This window comes from Halichoerus grypus, chromosome 1 (assembly GCF_964656455.1).
Source record: "Halichoerus grypus chromosome 1, mHalGry1.hap1.1, whole genome shotgun sequence".
Taxonomy (NCBI): domain Eukaryota; kingdom Metazoa; phylum Chordata; class Mammalia; order Carnivora; family Phocidae; genus Halichoerus; species Halichoerus grypus.
Window position 1 is genome coordinate 198,945,511 of NC_135712.1, and position 27,548 is coordinate 198,973,058.

General features: G+C 40.6%; 1 protein-coding gene across 2 annotated transcripts in view; it reads right to left on the minus strand.

Moving 5' to 3' along the window:
* Positions 1-24,316, minus strand: part of ARIH2 (ariadne RBR E3 ubiquitin protein ligase 2) — a 50,050-nt gene extending 25,734 nt beyond the window's left edge. The window contains exons 1-3 of one of the 2 annotated variants that reach the window (XM_036079708.2): positions 24,076-24,316; positions 21,010-21,068; positions 18,402-18,745 (exon numbers count right to left, since the gene is read on the minus strand). In XM_036079708.2, the coding sequence (XP_035935601.1) occupies positions 18,402-18,650 (249 nt within the window). In that variant the 5' untranslated portion in view covers positions 18,651-18,745; positions 21,010-21,068; positions 24,076-24,316. Of the gene's footprint in view, positions 1-4,036; positions 4,083-18,401; positions 18,746-21,009; positions 21,069-24,075 lie in introns of those variants that run through there. The other variant, XM_078078444.1, reaches the window with a different exon arrangement.
* Positions 24,317-27,548: the final 3,232 nt, after the last annotated feature.

Here is a 27,548-nt window from a genome sequence, read left to right on the forward strand (position 1 = left end):
TAAAGACATGTAATCCACAAAATTATTCATGAACTATTTTATTTCATATCCTTTTTTTCATATAAGTCTTCAAAGTACACTATATATTTTAGAATTATAGCATATACCAATTCAAACTGGCCACATTTCAAATGCCCAACGGCTACATGGGGTCATAGCCACCAGACTGAACAACATAGCTCCAGACCGAACACAGCAATCAAAATTAATCAAAATCAAAGCAGGGTTTTTTTGGGGGGCAGAGGGCACAAATTAAAAGTTGATCCTAAAATCTGTGGAAGGTAAAAGACCCAGAATATCCAGAGCAATCTTGAAAGAGCAAAGTTGGAGGACTTAAACCATCTGACTTCAAAACTTACTATGAAGCTACAGTAATCAAGACAGCAAAGTACGTAGGGGCTTAGAAACAGAGATCAATGAAACAGAATAAAATCCAGAAGTAAACTCAGACATTTACGGTTAATTTTATACAGAGGTGCCAAGGAATTCAGTTGAGGAAACGTTCAACAAATGGTTCTTGAATAACCGAACATCATTACACAAAAACAAACCACAGAACTTAGACACTTCATAACACGCAAAAATTAACTCAAAATAGTTCACAGATTTAAATGTAAAACTAAAAACCATTAAGACTTCTAGAAGAAAATCTCTGCAACCCTGCTTAGGCAAAGATTTCTTAGATACAATGAAAGCACTACCCTTAAAAGAAAAAACTGATAAACTGGACTTCATTAAACTTTAAGTCTTCAAAGACATTATTAAGAAAATGGAAGAGACAAGCCACAGACTAGGAGAAAATAATTACAAATCATGTATCTGACAAAGGACTTAATTCAGAATCTATAAAGAACTCATGCAACTCAATAGGACAAATAACCCAATTTTTAAAAATGGGCAGAAGATTTGAACCCTTCACCTGAAAAAGGTTATGAACAATAAATATGCAAAAGAAAAGATCCTCAACATCATCAGTCATAAGGGAAATGCAAATTAAAACCGCAAGATACCACTATATACTCACTAGAATGAATATAATCCAAAAGACTATCAATACCAAGTGCTAGCAAGGATGTGGAGAAACTGGAACCCTTATATTATGCTGGCAGGAATCTAAAATAGCATTCACCTTGGAAAACAGTTTGGCAGTTTCTTAAAACATTAAACACACACTTACCATACAACCTAGCAATCCCACTCCTAGATATCTATCCAAGAGAAATGAAAACATATGTCCATTTAAAGCCCTGGACATGAATGGTCATGGCAGCATATTTCATAATAGCCCCAAACTGGAAACAACCCAATGTCCATCAACTGATGAATGAATGGATAAACAAAATGTAATATATCCATACAATGGAAAATCATTCAGCAATAAAAAGGAAAGCACTACTGACATGTAATACGACATGGACAAACCTCAAAAACATTGTGCCCAGTGAAAAAAGCCAGACACAAAAGACTACATATTGTACAATTCCATTTATATGAAGCTTCTAGAAAAGGTAAAACCATATGGAAAGAAAGATGATTCCTAGTTGCCCGGGGCTGTGACTGGGGACTGACTAACGAACACAAGGGAACTTTCCAGATGATGAAAATGTTCTATAACTCAGATTGTGGTGATGGTTACATAGCTGCATAAACTTACTAAAATTCATTTAACGTACACTTGAAAATGGGTGAATTTAATGTCATGTAAATAATATTTCAACAAATCTGTATAAAAATAAAATTGGTTGATGCCTAGATACATAACAAAGCAAATGTAGCCAAAGGTTAGCAAATGTATAATCTTGACAGCAGGTGTATGGATGTCCACTGTACAATTCCTTAAACTTGTTTTAATTTTTCATAACAGAAGTCAGGAGGTACTTTTAACACAATTGTAGTAACTTGCATAAACAAATGTCACAATAAACAAAAGGCTGACCTTTATGCTACTATATCAAATAATCACTTTGACCTTTTACTTACTCCTCAAAATAAAAAATTCCCCTTCAGAGTTTTAACATAGTTTTGACCAAAGGTTAATTGATCATACAATGTGAATTTCAGCATAAGCAGATATAACTTCCACACAGGTCTATAATGCCAATAACTTTACAACACTCTGTGGCTCTCTTTCAACCTCCCAGATCAAGCCTTCTTAGTGTTCCCATGGATGTTCTACTCCTTAAATGTTGCCATTCCACAAAGCACAGCTCTCAGGCCTGTCTTTGAGGCATCACAGTTGTGCTTAAGCCTTGGTCAGTGTGAACAGAAGCCCCAAAGGTAAAAAAACTCCTCTCTTACTTTTCCTGGGAGCTGGGGAAGGGAATGTGACTGATTAAGGTGGGGAAGAGAGGACAAATAGTGGTATAAAGTTCATCAAAGACTGAAGGATGCCCTCAAGTCTCTGGTGGTCCAGAGTAAAAAATGTGGTAAGAGCAGAAGCCAAGAGCAGCCTATCTTCCCTGCCTTTTTCTCCTCTTTCTCTATACCATCAAACCTGACCAACAATGGGTCAGGAGCCTCTGGGGAGCTTGCCTTCCAGCTTGAAAAAACTGTGGGATCACCCTCTGTTGTCATTTACCCTGAACACTGTTCTGCACTGCCAATCCAATTTGACTTTGTTTTGCCGTTGCATTTATAATCCCAACACCCTCGAGTGGTTTCCAGTTCTTCATTTCAGGAACACCTTAGCTACATGCATGTCGGAAAGGACTTTGCTGCTGGTCTTCAGTATTTCCCCAAGGTTGCAGGCAAAAATCTTCTGTCATTTTCTACAATCTATGTTTGGGACAGACGCTTAAGGTTATTTCCCTGATACAAGCCCTCAAAACAAGTTCAGTAGTTACCAATTGTGCACAGATACCTAAAGGAGTAGACAGCTGCTGGGGAGTCAAGTTCTTTCGATTTCTTATAAACAGTGTAGTAAGTGTGCATACAATTCTATCCCTACTTCATAAGTAGGGCTTGGGGGATGGGAAGTGGGGACCAGTGGGAAATCTAGAATGTGGGCCAATGATGCTAAGATTTTTCTCACAGAGATGTAATAAAGTGTACAGGAATGTTTTAGCCACCGTCACCAGCAAGGAGCTCTTCACTGGTTAACAGTATAAAAGTCCACCACCTCTGCATTTCATTAGATATTCTGGAGGCACTTCCTTCCATATTCTAAGGGCTTCAGAGACTAGAGAAATGAAATAGTGTAAACATCCAACTGTCACTTAAAGTGGAGACCACCTTGATGAGATAAAACTTCTGAATCTGTGTGGTCTCCAACCCACTCACTACAAGGAGACAGCAGCAGGATTTCAAGACCTTAGATAAGGTAATTCCAGCAGCAATTTGGTTCCTGACTTATACTTCAGCAATTCTGTGACTTGCTGTCCCACCCTATGTTTCAACTTTACTGTGTATATTTTCTCCATTAGGTCCCTAAGCAGAAAGCAGAACGTGGTAAAAACAATTTTTTAAAATCACAGGTCCCCCCAAGTCCACCTCAAGTTTGTTAGTAAATGAGAGCCACAAATTTTTTTGTAAGTCTCTATCAGAATTTTATATTAATCATTGGAACAAACATTTCTTCATCTCCTGACCACAAAGAACTTAAAATACCAGAGCGAGATAAACCTTGCTACTGAAGGAAATGATAAGTACATACAACATTTTGGACCCTTTCTAACACACAGCCAATATCCATTTTTGGAAAAAATGTTTTAAGAGTTTCAGGAAATTTAACAGTTACTATTTGACATCCCAGAGCACTTGAATAGTATTATTATTATTCAAAATAATGCACAGAACGTGCTAATTTTATGTAAGGATCAAGGCACATAGTGAATAGCCTCTGCTCTTCACAACAGGTCCCCAAGGAAACCCATGGGCATGGTCAGTTGCTTCTTCCTCTTTTTAGTCTCCTATAGCTGGTTCAAGCTGTCCAGCCCTCGGGGACAAGTTAATAACACGGCTTGCAAATAGATCTTTCCCCCAGAAAAAAGAAATCCAGCAGCCCACCAAAACTGTCACCAGCCCTTCCCACACTTACCAGTGCCATAGGGAGGATGCAGCTGATGGCAGTGAGCATCAACGGCCTGAAAAAATACAGGTGGTAGTTTCAATTTTTATTTAGAATTCTTACTTGCCAACTGCCTGAAAATTTTTAAGGCTACACGAATGGGTCTCCATGCCTCAGCCTGTGTTAAGCCACTTCGTGGTCCAATCACATTTGTTAACAAATGCTAGTGGTAATTCACTAAACAGCAGAGATGAAGGAAAGGAGTGAATTGTGGGTGAGCTTCTGGGTCTGGGGTAGAAAGGGACATGATTGATATAGGAAAGCTAGCCTAAGGAGATCAAGATGGATGAATTCAGGTCTTGGAGGGTAGGGGGTGAGGCGAGAAAGTACTAAAAGGCATAAGAGGAAGAAACAAGGTCAAACCACAGAGACAAAGGAATAGGTGAACATCACCCTAGAATGGGACAAAATCAGCAGCAGTGGTGGTGATAGTGGGGTCCCAGCAGGCCTCTGACTTTAGGCAAGGTTCACCCCTACGGTCTAATTTAAGTGGTGGGCCTTCACTTCTCCCACACTTCACATCTACATATTCTCAGCTTCTAGAAGGCCAGCTCTCTGGCTCCTGATCATAACTTTGCTTCCTTTCACTTTTTCTTTACAGGTCTCCATGGAGGGTGGGCTGACTTGTAATCAAGGCACCCATGCTATTCATGCTTTAAAAAATCTGGCTAAATTTGAAGATTTCTCTTGTCTAACCTTAACTCAGTCTGTCTTTGATCATTAAAATAAATACCAAGAAACCCAAAGACCTCACTAAATAAAAAGTTATTTATGGAAATACAATAAAGCAAAAATATGAGTCATCCATCCCTGACCACGAGGGTACTTTATTATGAAAAATTCCAAACATCTACAAAAGTGAAGAGTATGGTGAAAACCATGTATCCATCACCCAGCTCCAACATCAACTCATGGCCAGGTCCACTCTATCTGTACCTCATCCAACCATCACCTGCTACAGTATCATGGAGTAAATCCCAGCCTATATTTTAGGGTGTGCATTTTAATGAAAAACCTCTGGAAAGTACTTAGTACAAAAGGCTGGTTAAGCCCCTACTAGAATTCTAAGAGTTTTCCAGGGGGTGCCATAAAGCAGGATGACCACCATTTTTAAGAACCAAGGTCATATCCAGTAACCAAACCAAAAGAAATGTAGACAGGAGCTGTCATCCAATGAACTGCACATTGTAGGATTAAAAGCCAAATCTCCTACCATGTTCATGCAGCCACAAGCCCATCTTGTCCAAAAATGATTTCAAATAATGCTCTGCCTCTTGTAGCTACTGCTACTGTAAGGAGGCATATAAGAGAGAATACCAAACACTATCTTGGCAGTATCATTCATGTTCCCACTCTTCTCTAGAGGACACCTCAGAGGCTAGCATATCTTACTGATAAAGCCACAGACTCCAAGAACATATTTCAAAGCAGAACTACTGATTGCTGGCCTTAGGTAGCTATGCTTAAAACATGTAACGCTATTTTTATAACCTTTCTGTTTATATAAAACTCCATCAGAAGTGGAAGCTCCTTGAGGACAGAGATTTGAAACAATTTCCTTTTCTGCCATAAGCGAGCACTTGGCACAATGCCAGCACCAGGACTGGGTCCTACATGCTAACACTATCCTCTGTCACGGCATACCCACATTCTCCTCCAGAACCCAGACAGGCACCAAGATCTTTCAGGCCTCTAGGGGATGCAGGAAGAGGCCAGATACAGCTAATGTGAGCAAGGTTTAAAAAAATAAAAAGTAAAAAAAGGAAGGACAAGAGGTCTTCTGAGAGTTTGCAGAGGGTTCTGAAGGGCAGAGATGCTTACAGGAGGTTTGAGGAGACAAAATTCAAACACATGGGTTAGAGCAATGGGCAACAGGAAGCAGTTCAGTTTAGGCTGGAGTCTGAAGAAGTTACGTTAAGTTTTTCAACAGACCAAGATAATCAAAGTGGCACTTTTAGTGGATATATCAGAAAATATGAAATAGGAGAAAAAGATTTATTTAGATCTCCTCTCTCACCATTCTAAAAAAAGAGGTGGCAGAAACTAAAGGCAAAGAGATCTTAAAATTATTTTATGGTAGAGGTCAAACTATTTTTTTTCCCCAGCTCTCAGCATCTATCTAAAAGTTAAAATAACGGAAGACACTCAGAAACACTTGTTTATTGGGAATCAACGAGTTCTTAACCTATCCCAATTACCAATAACAAAGAAAATCAAATGGTTTATAAAAAGCACTTTGATGAAAAGGAACAATACCTGCCACCCCGTCCCTCCCCAGCCTCCCAGTCTTCCTATCCAGGAGAAATCTCTACAGTTCTTCTGGTTGTCACCAACCTCATTGAGCATGCCCATAATTCTATAGCAGATTTAGTTTACTTATACCACTCCCTACCACCCCCTTCCAAGGCCCAACCTTTTTATATTTAAATTACTATTTTCAGTTCCTTCTATCAGTTACCTTTGTAACTTTAAAATATTTACAGGACCAGAACTGCATTTTCTTCCTTGTGCTTCCAAAGCCACTATCCTTGGGCCATTCAAAGAAGGATATTCTTTATACATTAGGCACAAATACGTTATCTCTATTTAGTAGCCACCAATTACTTAATACTTGTGCCACTTATGTGTTTGATTTATATTTGCTTACAACTTTTTGCATATAGTTTTTCTGCTTTGCACAGGAATTCTAATTCCCTTGCCCCTTGTAAAAAGTTCTATGGTTTCTTCACTGTATTCCAACTATCTTCCAGCTTCTTCATTTAATCTGTTGCTTGGAATCTATCCATTCCCGTTCCCGAATGAATTTTTCTTGGATCCCATCAAATCTGTGTTCAAATTTGGGCTGGCTACTTTCCAGGGTAAAACAGAGTTCCTACTGTACAGGTAACATGAGACTTTTTATTGGACTACTAGGTTAGTTCAGCCATTTCTTGAGTATTTTCCTCATTTTTTATTTTCATCTGCCAAGTTAACTGCTTCAGTAAAGGTATAAGGAAAGAAAATTTTGGGAGTCCTTGCACATCTGAAAACAAGTGTATTCTGCTATGACAAATTCTAGGTTCAAAACCATTCTCCCTCAGGACTTGGAAGACTGCTGCTCCACTGCCTTCTGGTTGTCACTGTTGTGGATGACACAGCTGATTCCCATTTCTTTTAGAAGACCCAGTGTATACAGAAACTTTTAGGGTTTTCCATCTATTCTTGTTTTTCTGAAATTCTAGCACTGCGTCTTTCTTTATTCTTCTGGGCATTGGGTAGAACCTCTCAATATGAAGAATGCTCCTTTCTTTAGATCCTGGAAATTTTCTTCTTCTTATACTTTTAAATATTTCCCTCCTTTCAATTTTTTGTTCTCACTTCCCAGAAATTCTGGTAGATGATGGATCTCTGAATTGATCCTCTATGTCTCTTTTTTCCGCATCAATTTTTGCCTGTATTTTGGCTTTATATTGAGATTTTCTCTTGATTTTTATCTTCTGATCTATCTACGGAATATTTTTTAACTTGACAAACGCATAATTCATCTCTATGAGCTTTTTTATTTTGACAGTTTCTTCCAGATGGCATCTCCCATTGTTTCATGGATGCCATATCTTCTTGAATATCTAGGAGAATACTAAATAGTATGCTTTTAAAAACAAGCAAAATCATCTACGGGTCTGTTTCAGCTCAGATCAATTTTCCTATTTCTCTTCCATTTTGCATGTTTTCCTCAAATGTCTGGTGATTCTTGGTTAAAAAAACAAAGGGTCACCAAAAAAGGGAATGAAGTAGTGATGCATGCTATAACTTGGATGAACCTCCAAAACATCATGCTAAGTGAAAGCAACCAGACACAAAAGGTCATATATTGCAGTTATGTATCATATATTGATTCCATTTATATGACATATATAGAATAAGTAAGTCCATAGAGACAAAAAAGCAGATTAGTGGTTGCCCAGGGCTGGGGGGAGTGAGAAATAACTGTTTAATGGGTACCAGGTTTCCTTTTGGGTAATGAAAATGTTCTGGAACTAGATGGAGATTACGGTTCCACACTGTGAATGTACTAAATGCCACTGAATTTCAACTTTAAAATGGTTAATTTTATATGAATGTTACAATTTTAAAAGGGGAGCAGGTGTCAGGAAAATGAATCCTAACTCTGTGTACATGGACAGAACCTGTCAACTGACAGGCTTTTCTTTAGGGTGCTTAATTAGAGGCAGCATATACATAAGACTCAAGAGCCCCCAAAGTGACCAATGAGGTCAGCCCAATCTCACACTCTCTAAGGGCCCTATTTCTTCCCAGGTTATCCTATTTCTTAAAAATAAGGAGATTATTTTGTCTAGAAACCAAGTGGGAGCAGGGTTAACTATTTTACATAGAAATCTTTAATTAACCCTCTCATTTGCAGCTCACTTATCTCTTCCATCCAGCCTTTGTCAGTCAAATCAGAGCTCAGTCTCTTCGAAGACCTGCGGGACAAACTGGCTCCTATGTGCAAGGTCCCCACAAGTCACCCCCTCTACTTACTCTCTTTGTTGTATTATGAGTTTATAACATGAATATGCCTTTACTTTCATTTTCATGATATTTCAAAATAGAAAACCACCCCTATATTTACCTCATGCTCTTCATCATCATCTCTCTCCCTGCCCTCTCCAACTCTCCAGACAACCACTGATTTACTTTCCTTCACAATGGGTTTGCATTTTCTAGAATTTTATGATACAAATCATAAAATATTTACTCTTTTCTCCCCAAGTTCCCTCATGCAGCATACTTTTTTGGGATTTACCAATGACGCTTATATAAGCCATTCACTTTTTATACTGCTGAGAAGTATATTGTTCTATGGGCACGCCATTATTTGTTCATTCATCTGTTTGTGGATATTTGGGTTGTTTCCAGTTTTTGGCTATTGCAAATAAAATTGCTACAGACATCTGAATACCAAACAAACAAAAACAAATGGAGGGGGGACAAAGGTATATAAGGACAACCAACCATCTTGTAGCAGAAGCCAATGTTAACACACTAGCAAAAAATAAAAAATAAAAAATAAATGAAGTGTTCTACGTCATAAAATTCAAAACTTTTAAAACATTCACATTGTATTTATGATTGCAGATATTATTAGTCATTTTTACAGCTACTCATTATCAGCATGGTCCTAAGAACCCACTTTTATCTTGATAATCGATGACACAGGAAGTTACATTTAGACATCAAAAATATTACAGGAAAAAAAATACAAGAAACCTATCCAACTTGTCAGTATAGTTGGGTGTCTTTATCCTACTCCCACTCCAGTTATGAAACCAGTACACTCTGAATGTTGGACACATCCTTTCGGCAGCCAAAGAAAGAACGCACTCTTTCTTCCTTGCTTCGATAACCTGAATTGTTTCACAATTTTTTTTGTACTTCCACATGAATTCTCCACACAAATATAATGTATAATACCTTGCCTCGCCTCTGAAGATTTTGTTTTATTATGTCTGCATGAAGTTCAGGCTTCTGTATCAGAATTGACAACACTTGGGGCGCCTGGGTGGCTCAGTCGTTAAGCGTCTGCCTTCGGCTCAGGTCATGATCCCAGGGTCCTGGGATCGAGCCCCACATCGGGCTCCCTGCTCAGCGGAGAGCCTGCTTCTCCCTCTCCCACTCCCCCTGCTTGTGTTCCCTCTCTCTCTGTGTCTCTGTCAAAAAAATAAATAAAATCTTTAAAAAAAAAAAAAAAAAAAAAAAAAAAAAAGAATTGACAACACTAATTCTGAGATACACCCCAAGCTGGGAACCATACATCTACCAGGTATATACTGTCTCTGCTTAGAATTCAGCCGGCTTCATGGAAGTCCTTTGATAAGTGTGTCTTCTATTTACAAATGGGAACATACAGAAGTAGAGGTCTGGGATTAAATTCTCAACTTTTGCATTTATTGACTTGGCTTAGACAAATCAACAAAAAGCAACTCTCAAAGAGTTTAAGCCCTGGCTTACAAACAACAGTTTCCAATTAGCATAAATACACAGCAAGAAACATGCACAGAGTGGTACAGAGACAGGAGTGTCCAACTCTGCCTGGGGAACAGGGAGGGCTTCGTGGGAGAAGGGAGTCAAGGGTAAATCCTCAGCTTCCAGCTCGGTGGATGGTGGTATCACCAATTAAGACAGAGAATCCAGGAAGCTAAGTTTAACGGCATTGGAGTTATTTCTTGTAAAAGGAGGCAAAGCTATCTACAGACTCTGGAAAATGAGAGCCTAAAGTAAGGAATAGAAGAAATGAGAATGAGTAGAGCATGTACTGGCCAAGAAAAAAACCGCTAGTCAAAGAGCAAATTTCCCAGACGGAGACCACTCTGTTCATGATTATAAGAACAGCTCTGTTCTGTTAAAATCTCTAAACCAACCTTTTGCTTACTCTCCCTGTATTTTTCTCCATTTATGGTTGATAACTTGTGGTTTTCACAGTAAAACCATTTCATGTGTATAAAGGTTCGTGACAGTTCAAAGAAAAGGGAACACAACATAAGCTTCAAATTCTGACAATTCATGTCAATTTGAGTAATCAAGCCACAGGGTAGACACATTTTAGGAAGAGCAAGATAAGAAGCTTCCTGTATCTCTGTACCTTTCTCAAATCTTTCCTATAACTCTTCCCTCTTTTGGGCAGAGAAATCTAATCTGTCAATTTTTTCCTAGAGCAGTAAGGGCAAAGGCAAAGTAAAAAACAAAAAACAAAACAAAACACCAAGAACAGGGGAGATAGGGACAGAGCACAAGTTAAAGAAAAGTAAGGAGATGCCCCAATAAGAACCCCAAAAGCAACTAAGCACTTCATTAAGTAGTGCTATCAATGCAGGCCCAAGACCAAACACTGCAGTCAACCAAAAATGTAGGAATAACAGACAAACTATATTCCCCTGCATCCTTTTCCTGGTTCCAATTCAAATTTCATTTTGTGTTATTTTTACTTTTCTTATCAGTGGGCCCCAGGAGAAGGGAACCAGAGGCTCTGGGTGAAGACAAAAAAAAAAAAAATCCAAAGTACATGATCCATCTACCACATGCACACTCAGAGACATCATCAGCAATATGTCACCCAGAACCTTCCTCAATGTGGCTTTTAGCCTATAACCAAAAATGCACAATCCTAAGAATGTGTTCTAAGGAACCACAACAAATATGTGAAAGTAACAATCCCATTGTTCTGCACTTGCCCTGCCTCCACCATGACCATCTATTTGAACATTCATGTGCCAGGCACTTTACATGTATTATCTCATTTAATGCAGTGAAGGAGGTATTTTTATCATTATTTTACACATGAGAAAACTGAAGCTTAGAGATGTTGAGGAAGTTGCCCAAGGTCACATTATATTAAATGGCAAAAAAGGGAATGGAGCCCAACCATCTGACCACTAGCTCAGGCTCTGGCCAAGGCCCAATAGACACAAAGGCCACATTCATGAAAGTGTTCACAGCAACATACGCAGTCCCCAAGAAATGTAACACACAAGTACTTACCTAAATGCCCAACAGGGAAAGTCTGGGCAAATTATGGCTCAATACGATGATGTGATATTTAGCCATTTAAAGTAACTTAGGAGGATGAAATAAAAAAAGGGGGAAATATTTAAAATACAGGCATACCTCATTTCATTGTATCTTGCAGATACTGTATTTTTTTATAAACTGAAGGCCTGTGGCGACCCTGCATCAGGTTGGTCGATCAGCACTATTCTTCTAATAGCATGTGCTTACTTCATGTCTCTGTGTCACATTTTGGTAACTCTTGAAATATTTCAAATTTTTTCATTATTATTATATTTGCTATGGTGATCTGTGATCAATGATTACAACTTGCTAAAAGCTCAGATGATGGTTAGCACTTTTTAAGCAATAAGGTATTTTTTTATTAAGATATTTACATTGTTTTATAGACACAATGCTATTGCACACTTAACAGACTACAGTATAGTGTAAATATAACTTTTATTTGCACTGGGAAACAAAAAAATTCATATGATTTGCTTTTTTGTGGTATTTACTTTATTGCAGTGGTCTGGAACCAAACTTGCAATATCTCTGAGGCATGCCTGTATATAAGAAAAAAGCAGAATATAAAAATATATGTACATAACAATTACCAGAATGTAACGTCAACCAGGGCAGGGACCTATCTATGTTGTTCGATGCTATTTTTTCAGTGCCTGGCACATAGTAACTGCTTAATAAATATCGGTTGAATGAATGAATTGAAGCACAGTAATATTATATACGAATATAGGTAAGACCTGAAGGATTATAAGCAAGGAAGAAAACTTTTATTTTAGGTTAAGGAATTATGAAGGATATTTCTTCTTTAAATACTGTAGTAACATCTCAACAATAAAAAGTTAAATATAAGTAAGTTAAGGATTAGAACACAAATGTAGGATTAAAAGCACCCCTTAAGGGGGCACCTGGGTGGCTCACTCAGCTGAGCGGCTTTTTTTTTTTTTTTAAGATTTTATTTATTTGTTTGAGAGAGAGAGCATGAGGGGGTTGGGGAAGCAGAGGGAGAGGGAGAAGCAGACTCCCCACTGAGTAGGGAGCCCACCGCAGGGCTCTATCCCAGGACCCTGGGATCATGACTCAAGCTGAAGGCAGACACTTAACCGACTGAGCCAACCAGGCACCCCGTGGCTGACTCTTGATTTCAGCTCCCGTCATGATCTCGGGGTCCTGGGGTTGAGCCCTGTGTTGTAGGGCTCGGCAGGGAGTGTGCTTGGGATTCTCTCCCTCTGCCCTTCCCCCTGCTTGTGTGCTCTCTCTCTAAAATAAATAAATCATAGGGCGCCTGGGTGGCTCAGTTGGTTAAGCAACTGCCTTCGGCTCAGGTCATGATCCTGGAGTCCCGGGATCGAGTCCCGCATCGGGTTCCCTGCTCAGCGGGGAGTCTGCTTCTTCCTCTGACTCTCCCCCTCTCATGCTCTCTCTCTATCACTGTCTCTCTCAATAAATAAATAAAAATCTTTAAAAAAATAAAAAATAAAAAAAAATAAAATAAAATAAATAAATCATAAAATAAAATAAGACCACCCCTTGATTACCCATGGTTCCTGTGATAGCGTGCAAGCGCAAGAAAAAGACTAGAATAAAAGCTGGCCTTGAATCTGATTGAAAGCTTCTTTTCTGGAAGGCGGTAAACATGATGTGTGTACTGCCAGGTGCACAGTGAGCACACAAAGTCAATGATGACAATAACCTTTCTAAACTGGCAAGATAGGGACAACTGTTAGCACTAGTTGTACTTAGGCAATTCTCAACGTCACTCTGGACATTTCTCATCTCCCTTTTAAAAATAAATTTGTACATCAGTAAAATGCACATTAGATTTCCAGACTAAAGGCATCATGAAGTATGTCAACACACCCACTAACAACCAACTATCTGAAACACAGGAATTTAATTTAGATTCTATTGAGATACAGGCATGCAAAGAAACCTGACATCAGGTCATAAAAATAGAAATGAGATGGCTTCTCAGCACATAAACACTCAGTGTTACCAGGCCCAGCTTGAGGATACTTTCCCATTAATAGTAATAAAAAACCAACAATTACATTAACAAATACATAAATAAAAATAAAATGGTCTAAAATCCTGCTATATCAGGATACAAAAAAGTTGACGTAATAAGTAAAATTAAAGTCTTTTCCAGATATTATACAAAAACTTGGTACCACTTAAGACTAAATATAAGGTATTTTGTGAAGAACATCAATTGCTCATGTTACCAGTACCAAATGCATAGAAATAGATTGTTTTGAACACGAAACTATAAAGACTTCTGCACTTGGAGTCAGAAGCCCTGAAAACTAATTATGATTCATCCACAAAGGGGAAAAATGATCCACAGAAAAAGAATCACAAAACATTTTCCAGCCACATTTTGCTGAATATCAAATACTAGATTTTAAAATAAATTCAAGCAAGAGGGTGGCAGAATAAAGTATTCTATGTAACATTTTCCCAGCTCTACTGTAGTTATTACAGCAATTCATAAAGCAAGCACTAGAAACACTCATTATAGCCAGCTTATTTCTCCAATCCTATCTGGCGGAACACAAGGCTTAAGAAGTGAACAGCCGCAGTTCAGCAATGAAGAAGTTTAAAAAATCCAATAGCAAAGACACCCCAGGCTTCATTCACAATCCTCCACATTTTACTCCCTTTAACCTATACTTCTTAGTCTCCTGCTTTAGCTCAGAAGGTAACTTTCCCACCCCCATGCTTATTAACCCATGGGGCTTGGACTTGACTCGTGTTACCTGCACTGCCCTTCTACTCCACCTTGAAGGATCTCCTGCAACACAAAGCTCCGAGAGCTCACTTTGGCTCCATTAGACTAGATCTAGCCCAAAATGGACTACTTCTTCTCCTTTCTTATGCGTTTGGGTGGGGCCCTGAACCACATTCCTCCTCTCCTGCCCACACCCCTAGCATGCTGCTCAGAGAAGAGTAGCATGCGGGAGACTCCTCTGGCCCATCACCAATGAAAGCCAGCCTGGAATATCTGGGCAGCTTGATTGCAAATGCCTCAGGAGTTTCACAGAACAGCACTAACAGGATTCACTGAATGACAAAATTCTTCTTGACTAACTACATATTTTGCAATAAAAATGTCTGTTATTACCAGAAAAGGCTTCTCTCATCTATAACAATCAAATAGTCTTCGTGTGAGTTTCATATGAAAATACAGGGTTTTAAAAAGTTAGCTTTGTTTTCCTTGAAGACTTTCTTTAAGACCTAAAGACATACACAATCATGACAAATATTTGCCAGATTTTCCCCCTCCTACAATATAATAACTCACCTGGCAATCATCCAATCTCTAATGACTACAGTTGACACTTGAACAACATGGGTTTGAACCGTACAGAGCCACTTACACACAATTTTTTTTACAATTCTGTACTGTAAATGTCTTTTCCTTATGACTTTCTTAACATTTTCTTTTCACTAGCTTACTTTATTGTAAGAATCTGGTATGTAATACATATAACATACAGAGTATGTGTTGACTGTTTATGTTATTGGTAAGGCTTCCAGTCAACAGTAAACTACTAGTATTAAGTTTTGGGGGAGTCAAAAGTTATATGCATATTTTTGGCAGTGTGGGGGTTGGCACCCCTAATCCCCATCATTGTGCAAGGGTCAACTGTATCCTATCTGTGTAAGATGACAGCTCATTCTAAAAACAATGCTTCTGTTTTGCCATTATTTGAACACCAGTAGTTTCCCCCAATAACAGATAAGCATTTTCTCTGTTGTCTATCCTTAGCCCTTAATCTGATTTCCTGGGCACTTTCCTTTCTCAATTAATGATCTTACTCATGGACTTGTCTTAAAACACATACAGGAAGTTACCCTGACACCAGGGGCCCTCACTAAACCAAAAACCCAGTGTCCCAGACAACTGGAATTTTAATATTTAAGAGACATCAAATCTCAAAAGGCAACAAAAGGCTTAATTTTATGCTAGACAATGGCTCATCCATAGGTAACTGCCAACACACAAACGAAACAAGTAAAACAGACGAGTATCAGTGAAAAAGTCAAGCCAGTCCTCAGACTTAGCTTTCATTCATAAACAACTGTTCATATGGCTATAATTTTAAACCATATACATGTCATATTTTCTACCAGCCACATAGCACCTAAATCATATGAAAGAATTAAGTATCTTGATATGTCACAGAGTTGTACAAACAGCACCATGATCACCACTGATCTCCACTCTCAGATACACATGCAACAGGGGAGCTAGAATAGCCAAAGCACCAATAAACACTGTTCTGTAAATGCAGCACTTAAAGTATTCCCTCTCATCTCATAAAATATTAATTACAAAAATAAAAATGTTAAGTTTTTAGCCAGCCTGAAAAAGGAAGATTGTATGTGATTCCCTCTCCTTTACCCTTAACCAAGCTGTTTTTGCCTAGCCTCTTTGGTCAAATTCCCAAACTACTTAAAACACCACTGAGTCCCTTTATGTGCAGCCAAGCCACCAAAAGAGCCAGGACCCTTGCTGCCCTGCCCCAGAAAGAAAATGGTTATTAGCATGCTTCTCAGTGAGGTCTAGGGAGATAGAAAATCTATCTTCTACCGTGATCTAAATTTTCATGGACTATTTTCCCCTTTGCCCCATTTTCTCTTTAACCCTTTCCTAGTGTTTCAACTTTCTTCCATCTCTTTTTATTTCTTCCTCTCTATACCAAGTTCGTTTTGCTCCTTCCTTTCATGATCTTGAGGGTCAGAACAATGCCTTTTCCTAATAGCAGAGAAGGATGTACAGTAGAGGGACTAGGGAATCTAGTTCACAGCAGCATCAGCTATTGTCATCAACAGCTGACAAAATTCACAGTATCCAAGAAACTATTCAACACCTACTATGGATGAAACATTGTGACAGGAATGATGGGGGAGAAAAGGTATAAAGCAGTTTCTGCCCTCCATGAAGTGACAATCTAGTTGGAGAGATCAGGCAAAAATACATGGAAAGGTAAAACAACATAAAGCGGTCCAAAGACTGCAGTATGTACTCTAATATACATGAGTTGTAATGTTCAGGCACCGAGAACAAAGGAGGGTACAACCACTGTGCTGTAGGGGTCTCAAGAAGGCTCACTCAGGAAAAGTACAAGCTAGACTCTGAAGGAGCCCTCAACGTATAAAAGGTAAGTAAGGAAAGGGAGGGCTTTCTAAAATGGGGAGAAGACTTTCCAGAGGGCTGACCCTATATCAGCTTAACAGCAAGGAAAAATGTAAAATGGGTATATTTTATGTTACATGTATTTTACCACAATTTAAAAAAATGAGGATAGGTGTCTGGGCCCCTCAGCTGTCTCCAGCAGGGTAGGAAAGTCAGCACAGATGGAACAGAATTCTTATGCACAGATGAGAACATCTGATGAACTTAGTCAACTGAAACTGTCCAGCACGTAGCCACACCTGACGATACCTTTTCTAATTTTAAATACCAACACTGTGTATAACCTGACAAAATGGCTAACGCAAAAGAAACTAGTTGACCGGATAGAGAGGTGTGTGTATTGTGAGGAAGAGATCTGATGCCTTTTCCACCAGGGAAATGTCCTCTGGAAACAGAGGTCCCAGCAGCTTTGCTAAAGCTATGGGGTAGAAATCCCAAATCCAGAGGTTCCAATGGGTCTCCATTCTTCACAGTTTTCTGACCACAAGAGAGGAAGTCTGCAACCCTCCCAGGAGCAAGTCACAAAAAAAGCTGTAGATTTCAACTTCCCACTAGTTGCTAATAAAGCCCTGAATATCCAAATCGAAGGTATTAGTGAGCCTTCGCTGACCACCTGGGGAAAAAAAAAATCCCTAAACTAGTAGATAAAGTAGCTTTTAGAGAAATCACACACGGCATACCTTAGTTACTTCCATTTAAATACCAACAAGAAAATTACTTGGTTGAAATCATGCCAATGTGCCCTTGACCTTCAATTTAAGCAGATAACAAGATCCATATAACAGTTCCTGAAGGAAGGGCAATGAAATAAGAGAAATGTCCCCACTTTCACATAATGGCCAACATTAGAGGAGAAAGAAACATGCTGGGAAATTGTCTAAATGACCATAAAAATATTCATAGTACATAGTGTTTTATGTGAGTGGACTATGTACTAGTCTAATATTACATAGCACAAAACGTACATGGTAAGGACAATAACCCACCTGAGGTGCAAGATTGAAAAGCATACTAAATTTTGTGTTAAAAATAAGATTCTTGCTGGAATAACTAACTCTTTAAAGTTTCCATATAACACCCCCAAAATCAAGGAAATACAAGCTAAAATCTCTTTCAACATTAGACATTAGTATATGAAACAATGGAGTTCAATTAGCCCAAAGGCACTGATTATTCAGGGCACATTCTGGGTACCTCTCAAGACATTTGCCAGAAATTCACACATGGTTATATGGAGGATGGTGATTCTGAGGCTAATCTTATCTTACCTCATAAAGTTTTATAAGACTCACTTTCTGAAACCAGTGTTAATCTACATAATTCTGCTTCTATGTATTTCCAGTCTATCCTGAATCCACCCCATCCTTCCTAATTCTTAGTAACTTGGGAATTTGAGAGCCTTAAATATGCATATTTTAGAAAACAAAGTAAAGCATCAAATGTCCAACTAATCCAACGCATACCTAAATTTAGTTTCACTACAGCGCCATTCATTCAATCAGTCTGGAGGAGACATCAGTTAGCAACAGCTTGTATTTAGATTTAATTGGGGGAATTACACTTGGAATTGACAACACTGCTCACCTTTAGGACAGAGGCTAAGCTGGTCATGTGCTCATTGAGGGCACCCTCGGACTCCTTGTAGGTCAAACAGGTGAACTGGTACTCCTCAGGATCAAAGGCATCGGCCCCCTGCTGCTCCACATCGCTGGCTACTCCCACGTAATAGTCCTCTATGTCCCCAGGGTCCTCATCCTCTTCTTCCTCCTCACAATTTGGGTCATAGTCCTCTTCATTGCTGTCAGACCCCTGGCTATTCATGTCCACAGACATCTTAGCATCCAGCCAAGTTGCAGATCAGGAAAGCAGTTTTTTCCCCTCCCCCCAAACTTTACCACTTTCTCAAATGCATTAGTGTTTTTTGTCTTCTAAGGAAGGAAAAGAAAAAAATAAGTGTTACTTACTTTCACTATGAGAAGTTATAACAGTAACCACTGAAGAATCAAAATGGTATAGCCTGGTCCTATGCCCATTACGGCCTATTCCAACTCTGGTCTCATATTGGAAACACCATCATCTCCCTGACCAGGCTTATCTAAGGAAAACTCATTCCTTGAGGAGCAGAAGCAGCTAATAATGGTAACTGCACATGAAGGGCCTGGCATGAAAGAGTCAGGAAGGCCATCTACTCCATGTCAAAGGGTCAAATTCCCAAGGATTTATCCTTCCTGCAGGAGTCCTTAAGAAAGAGGCACATCCCCACAGTTGGAGGCCCACAAGGGAAGCAACCTAAAGGTTGAGCTACCAAAATTTAAAATCTCTTTGCTAATTATGCCCCACTGGGAAGTGACACAGATGGTACACAAATGACACAATTCCTTTCTACTATAATGTCTAGGAAAAGAATACCACTGTTTCACAGACATCACTCTCAGATATCTGGAAAACAGGTGCATGGTTAGTAAAGAAAACGAAAGACACAAAGCTCTTCAACATCCTCCTCTAGTCTGCAAAGTTAACTGATTTTTCAGTTTTAAAGGATTCTACTGATTCTTTAAAAGGGGTACTTTGACACAAAGAAATTGATCCAATAGCAAAGGAAAACGACAGATATACAGAGAAGATTTTGGCAAATACCCATTAACTTTTCTGCACAAGTACTGTTTCAAGCAATCATCTGCAAGAAACAATATTAAATAGTGATTTTTTTTAAAAAGATTTTATTTATTTGTCAGAGAGAGAGAGAGCGCGCACAAGCAGGGGGAGCAACAGCAGAGGGAGAAGCAGGCTCCCCGCTGAGCAAGGAGCCCAATCTGGGACTCAATCCCAGGACTCTGGGATCATGACCTGAGCTGAAGACAGATATGCTTAACCCAGTGAGCCACCCAGGCGTCCCTTAAATAGTGATTTAAATCTAAAAACTAATAGGACTTTAAAATGCAAGAGCATCTGGATTGGATAGTATGTAAATAACTTACATAACCAAATCTGGATTAAATACAAAAGTATTTATAAAGTCTATTTGAAATAGTTAAGCTCTCAAGAGGTGGCTCAGTCGGTTAACTGTCCAACACTTTTTTTTTTTTAAGATTTTATTTATTTACTTGACAGAGAGAGACAGTGAGAGAGGGAACACAAGCAGGCAGAGTGGGAGAGGGAGAAGCAGGCTCCCTGCTGAGCAGAGAGCCCGATGCGGGGCTCAATCCCAGAACCCTGGGATCATGACCCAAGCCGAAGGCAGACGCTTAACGACTGAGCCACCCAGGCGCCCCAAGTGTCCAACTCTTGATTTGGGTTCAGGTCATGATCTCAGGGTCGTGAGATCAGCAGGGAGTATGCCTGAGATTCTCTCCCTCTGCCCCTCCCCCTGCTCTCACTGTGCGAGCTTTCTTGCTCTAAAAAGAATAAAATAATCTAGGGGTGCCTGCGTGGCTCAGTCGGTTAAACGTCTGCCTTCGGTTCAGGTCATGATCCCAGGGTCCTGGGATCGAGTCCCGCATTGGGCTCCTTGCTCAGCAGGGAGCCTGCTTCTCCCTTGCCCTCTGCCTGCTGCTCCCCCTGCTTGTGCTCGCTCTCTGTCAAATAAATAAATAAAATCTTTAAAAATAAAATGAATACATAAAATAATCTAAAAAAAAAGAAATAGATAATCTCTCAAAAAATCAACCATAATTAAGACCAGATATAAAAATTAAAACACATTAGGGGCACCTGGGTGGCTCAGTCGTTAAGCGTCTGCCTTCGGCTCAGGTCATGATCCCAGGGTCCTGGGATCGAGCCCCACATCGGGCTCCCTGCTCGGTGGGAAGCCTGCTTCTCCCTCTCCCACTCCCCCTGCTTGTGTTCCTGCTCTAGCTATCTCTCTCTCTGTCAAATAAATAAATAAAATCTTTAAAAATTATTTTAAAACACATTAAAATGAACGTGTTAAAAAAAAAAAGAACGGGTAGTGAATAACCAGTCTAAAGGACTACAGAGCCACCTTTTAATATAAAAATATCAGTGAATCTAAGTTTGACATGCTAACCATAAATGCCCAGTTTTTTTTAAATCATGTTAATGAGAGAGCAGTAACGTAATATTTGCAGTTTGACTTTTAACAAATTATTTTATATGGTAGAACCACCTAATTACAAACGAACTACGGTACTTTTCCCTTAGGAGAAAAAATTAATCTTTAAATTAAAAATACCTGAATTCTTGAAGATCTTTCAAGATGTCACCCCAAATATTCTGTCATATAATTTCCATCTGAAATGAAAAGAGAAAATTCTATTTATATTTTTGAAGTTGGTACCCTGGTTTTGCAAATTTATTTTTTAACAAGCAAAGACATTTAAAAGGATAAGCAGCAAGGGACCAGAGTAACTATGAAATTATTTTCTTGTAAGTCCCACAGAAACATGTATGTCATATTGAAAAGAGTTACATGGCCTTCTAAAAAAGAAAATATTCAAAGTAAACAGCCAATAATTATTTAACCTAGAATACCGGTAATGTAAATAGATACCCAATTCCCTCCCTTAGTTTGAAAACCCACCACCTTACTCCTATGGTTCAGATTCCCTAAATTACTATCACAATTTCAATCCTAAATGTTACAAAGTGGACAAAGTAAATTGCAACTGACTTAAAATGAGATTTTTCGTATAAAATCACTTCCATGGTGATAATCTAACACAAAATATTGCCAATATTTCAGACCTCACTTTACTCATGAAAAAATTATTTTGAAATAAAAGTGTCCCCAATAGGATGCCCACTAGGCAACATTAATACCTGTGTGCCGCCTCTCTTCTGACATGCTCAAGGGCCATCTGACCTACTCAGAGATACAGATCTCACTATCCAAGACTAAATAAGTAAGCAAGGCTACTTGCTTATTCAATTAGAAATCTTATGTCTATTTCTTTATCCTTTAGGATTTCTCGGAAAACTTGGGATGCCTGGGTGGCTCAGTCGGTAAAGCGTCTGCCTTCGGCTCAGGTCATGATCCCAGGGTCCTCGGATCGAGTCCCGCATTGGACTCCTTGCTCAGCAGGGAGCCTGCTTCTCCCTCTGCCTGCCGCTCCCCCTGTTTGTGCTCTTTCCCTCTGTACCTCTCTGTCTTTGACAAATAAATAAACTCCTAAAAAAAAAAAAAAAAAAAAAGGATTTCTCGGAAAACTAAAACTTATAACTTCCAAAAAAATACTTCACACACAGGTAAATATAAACCAAATGAAAATCAAAGTCCAAACAATGATTATGGAAGATCTAAAATAGTAGAGAACAACTGATTTTTAAAAATCTTTTTTCTTTTACCTGTATATTATTTAAGGTACTGCTTATTGGGCAAATAAAATTCATAAATATTGCTCCCATCTACAAAATTTCACTACCAATATTAGCTCTCATTTAGTGAGAGCCAATTGCAGGTTTGACTCATTTTCACAACCCTACAAAGTGGCTCTCATCCCCTTCTTACAAATGAGGAAACCACAGTTCAAAAAGGTTAAGTGACTTGCCAGGATCACACTGCTGGTAACCGGTATTACCCAGAGTCAATACTTCCACCAGATCCATTGGCTACGGGGATTTGTAACTCCCCACCACCCTCCCAGAGAACCTAATACTATCCACAAAGCTACCTTCAGAATCATAACAAACAGAAGACCATGCTTTCCACTTTCTCTGGATTTTTCCCCAGGATTTGAACCTAGAGGTTGCCCATAGGCTTCTCACCAACTAAATACTCAAAAAGCAGGAGAAAAATTCATATTCCCCTCCCCTCCAAAAAAAGAGAAAGTGATTTCATACTTAGTGGGAGTTCTAGGTCTAGTTCTAGGTCTAGATTTAAAGATTTATTGATTTATTGATTTATTTATTTATTTATTTATTTATTTATTTATTTATTTATATGAGAGAGTACATGAGAGGGGGGACGGTCAGAGGGAGAAGCAGACTCCCCGCTGAGCAGGGAGCGCGATGCGGGACTCGATCCCGGGACTCCAGGATCATGACCTGAGCTGAAGGCAGTCGCTTAACAACTGAGCCACCCAGGCGCCCATAGGTCCAGATTTAAATAAAAACTTAATTTTTAATCTTTTCAAAGTTAAATATCCCTAATTCTACTCAAAAGAGTGCTGACATTGTTCAAAGGGGCCAGAATGTTATTACCTTATTAAAAGAACTGATGACAACGCTTTGATTTCCTTTGGATGTTAAATATTATCCCTCCACCCCACACAGAAAAGGAGTAATAGAAATTACCCGCCCCCCCCCCCGCCAAAGTCCCGTGTTCAGGAGACGTTGACACCCTCCCTGGGCTAAAGGATCCAAACTGAAGACTTCTCTCTCAGTTTAAAGTTGACGAAAACACTTTTTGGCGACTCTGAAGATGTCTACTCCGGACATAATATTTGGCTCTGAATGGTCATTACTAACGCTACATCTCCGAAGAAAACTACTTAGCACTTTAAAAATATAAACCAGTAACTTACTTTCCAAAACCCCACACTCTAATACGGTAGCCACCAGCCCCATGTAGTTATTAAAATTTGACTTAAAAATTAAATAAAAACCTGAAATTTGGTTTTCCAGTCTCACTAGCCATAAGTCAAATGTTCAATAGCCACGTGTAGCTAGTGGCTACCCTACTTAAGAACAAAAGTACAGAATATGTCGGTTGTGGCAGAAAGTTCTACGGGACAGAGCAACAATCAGTACAGAGGTGAAGTCATCCGACAACACGGCTGTCTCTCCCGCCGCTAGCACAGCAGCGTCCGGCGAGACGGCGGCGCAGCTCCTGGGCCGCACGTTTCTACCGAGGCGCAGGGACAGTCGCGAGGACACGGAGCCCACGCGCAGGGGGACCCTTCGCAGGCGAGCGTTAACTAACTGTACGGGTGGCACTGCGAGGGCTCCGAATGATGACTAGAGTGAGAAGCCCCGGAGGCGGCGCGTATCCCCGGCGCGCCGGGTGGGGAGGGCCCAGATGCGCCGGCGCCAGTCGGTCAGAGGCGCTGGCCTCCGACCTCTCCGGGAGCTGTGAAGACGGCGGGAGGAGGAAAAACGGAGAAACGCCAGGAGCCAGCCCGCCCCGGTGGTAGCCTTCAGCCGCCCCTCCGCGGGCGGCGCTGGGCGCTGAGACGGGGAACCGGCGGCCGGGGGCACCGGGGCCTCGCGGGCGGCGACGAAGGCGGAGGCGCGCGGAGAGCCCACCCCCCTCCCCGGCCCGCCTGGGTAAACAAGGCCGCGACCCGCGCCGCACACTTACCGGGAGCCGCAGCCCGCGGCCGCTGAGCCCCGGCGGGCCAGACCGGGTCCGGCCGGGCCAGAGGTTTCAGACACAGGCGCAGACGCGGCGGGCGGAGGCGACGGGCCGACGCCGGTCAAGGCCCGCGCTCCTTCCTCCCGCGGAGCGGTCTCCGCAGCTCCGGAAGTGCTCGGTGCAGTTGCGTCACTTCCGGCCCGGGGTCGACCCGCGGTCGCCGAGGTCGCGACTGGTGCTGGGTAATAGCGTCCCTTGGCCAACGCTTCACTGCAGCCCAGCACTCCGATCCCGAGTGTGACCCGGCACGGCCCGCGCCCACGGCTGCGGGAGGCAGCGGAGGAGAGGAGTCGGCTTATTGGAGAGTGGTCAAGGCATCTCTTCCGGCTTTCTCCTACCGGCGCCGCCCGCCGGGATAATTTTAACCAGCGTTTTTCTGATGGACTGCTCGCTTCACTGTTTGTATTCGAGTGTAGTGCACATAGAAGACATACTGACGCCTATGGAGTGGTAAAGGACTGTTGTTTCTTGGCCGCTATCTGGTGGAAGAAGAATTGGGGTTTCAGGTCCCCGCGCCGGGCCGGGAATTTCTGCTTACACTCTCAGGCCGCCGCCTGGTGGCCCCCGAGCCGCAGATACCACGCCGGGCTTTCCCTTTACTCTCCGCTGCGTGGCCCACCCAGTTCTTCAGCTTCCCATTCATCGTACAAGATTGAATTGTGATTTTGTTTCTTAAATTCCACATTTGCGTTGCTACACGGTTTCTTCAAAGAGTTTAGGAAGTATGTGCCGTTATGACTGCCAGTTAACTTCTAGGACCTGTTGCCAAGCATGGTGGATAGAAAGGCACTGAGGCTCACTCAAGTTGCTGCTGCACAAGTGAAAATGCGGGTGTGAAGCCAGTGATGTTAGGGAGCATCCTGGCTGTGCAAGTCCTCCCATAACCCAAATTATTTCCATCCATACACAAGTCGTCTATGTCTGATATGCAAGATATCTGTGTGTAACGAGCTCTCTTACTTAGTTCTTGCTTCTTGCGTGTATTCGTGCATTTCTTATACATGGTTTTCAGCTTTCAGTTTAAGAGCATGTACCTAAGTAAGGCGCAAATACTAGAAAGCCTCCCTCCCTCCCCCCAAAAGGAAACAAACACTAGAAAGCCCAAATTAATTTGGAGTGAAAATTAATAGCAATGACTAACAATTGTAGGATTATGAATTCTATGTATGTTGGCAACATAAAAGTCTACTAAACTTCAATGTGCTTATTTTTTTTTTTTTAAAGATTTTATTTATTTATTTGACAGAGAGACAGCGAGAGCAGGAACACAAGCAGGGGGAGTGGGAGAGGGAGAAGCAGGCTTCCCACTGAGCAGGGAGCCCGATGTGGGACTCGATCCCAGGACCCTGGGATCATGACCTGAGCTGAAGGCAGACGCTTAACGACTGAGCCACCCAGGCGCCCTTCAATGTGCTTATTTTATTCCTTTAAACTATGATACTAGCAAAGGACCTAAAGTGTATTTTCTGCAAATGAAATCTGAATTAGAAGCTCTCGTTTTGGGTTACAGGTAATAAATGCTCTCCAGCAAATAAAAGGAAACTTTCTGTAGCATTATTGCATTTGCAAAATAGAGAATTTGTTCATAGGTCAAGCTCATGGGTGTACGTACAATATATTGGAATCCTATATATTATCCTTATTTGTTCACCTGTCTTTCTCCTGCTAAAGGTAAGTTTTTGCTTGTTTGTTTTAGAGAGGGAGAGCAAGAAAGAGAGAGTGAGGGGCAGAGGGAGAGAGAATCTTAAGCAGGCTCCACGCTGGGCGGAAGCTCAGTCTCATAGCCCTGAGATCACGATCTGAGCCAAAATCAAGAGTTGGACGCTTAACTGACTGAGCCACCCGGGCACCCCAAAAGGTGAGTTTCTTAAGGGCACAGATCCAACCTTGTTTTAAATATTACTCTATTACATAAACATTTATTGGGCTGATGATAATACTTTTATTTTTTTTTTTTTTATTTTTTTAAAGATTTTATTTATTTATTTGACAGAGAGAGACACAGCGAGAGAGGGAACACAAGCAGGGGGAGTGGGAGAGGGAGAAGCAGGCTTCCCGCGGAGCAGGGAGCCCGATGCGGGGCTTGATCCCAGGACCCTAGGATCATGACCTGAGCCGAAGGCAGACGCTTAACGACTGAGCCACCCAGGCGCCCTGATGATAATACTTTTAACCAGTGGCAATTTCTCTCCAGGAAACAGAGATTTAAGAATTAAGCCAAAATGTTTAAGGATATGCATAAAAATATGTGCACATATATGTGCTTTGGAATGGTGATTCCAAATAGGAATTCCAAATAGGAAACATTTGCCGCATCCAAAATGTCCAAAAGTAAGAGTTTGTTAAATTATGGTAAAATATACAATAAAGAAAACCATTAGCAATGATGCTGTACTAAGGTATGTATTAATAAAGAAAGGTATTTTTGATATACTCAAGTGATAAGAATAAGAAATGAAATATGTATGATAGTACTTTTTCAAAATATATATGCATGTGAAATATATAAAGTCTCATGATTTCTGTGGTTCAGAAATCCAGACATGCCATAGTGGGAATGGTTTATCTTAACTCCTCAGTGTCTGGGGCCTCAGCTGGAAGACTCGAAAGCTAGGAGCTGGAATCATGGGGAAGAATTATTTACTCATATATCCAGTGGGTTTTGGTGGCTGTCAGCTGGGGGTCTAGCTGGAGCTGTTAGCCAAAAGACATACACACATGACCTCTCCACGTTGGTCTGGTTTCCAAGGACAAGTGTTTTAAGAGAAATAGAGCTAGGTGGAAGCTCTATCTCTTTTTATAACTTAGCCTTTGAAGTAAGACAGCATTACATCTACCACATTTTATTGGTCCAAGCAGTTACAAATGTCCTCTCAGGTTCAAAGGAAGGAAATGAAGCCCCACCCTTGATAGAGGAAAACCAACATTGTATCACATTGTAAGAAAAGCATGTGGAATGGGATATATGTTGGTATGGTCATCTTTGGAAAATACAATGTCACATCACATATTACATATATGTATCTTATACATATAGCTTTCATCTTCACCTTTATTGGTTTTATTTTTTTTTAAGATTTTATTTATTTAACAAAGAGAGGCACAGTGAGAGAGGGAACACAAGCAGGGGGAGGGAGAGGGGGAGGAGAAGCAGGCTTCCCGCTGAGCAGGGAGCCCGATGTGGGGCACGATCCCAGGACCCTGGGATCATGACCTGAGCTGAAGGCAGACGCTTCACGACTGAGCCACCCAGGCGCCCCCTTTTATTGATTTTAATTATGCAACTAATATATTGATATATTAAAGTTGTAAAAAAAATTAACATAAAAGTATTGATAGCAACGTGTGAATATTCCCATTAACTCACTTCGACTCTCTTTACCCTATCTGGGGTTGTTACCGTTGTCTGATCCTTTCTA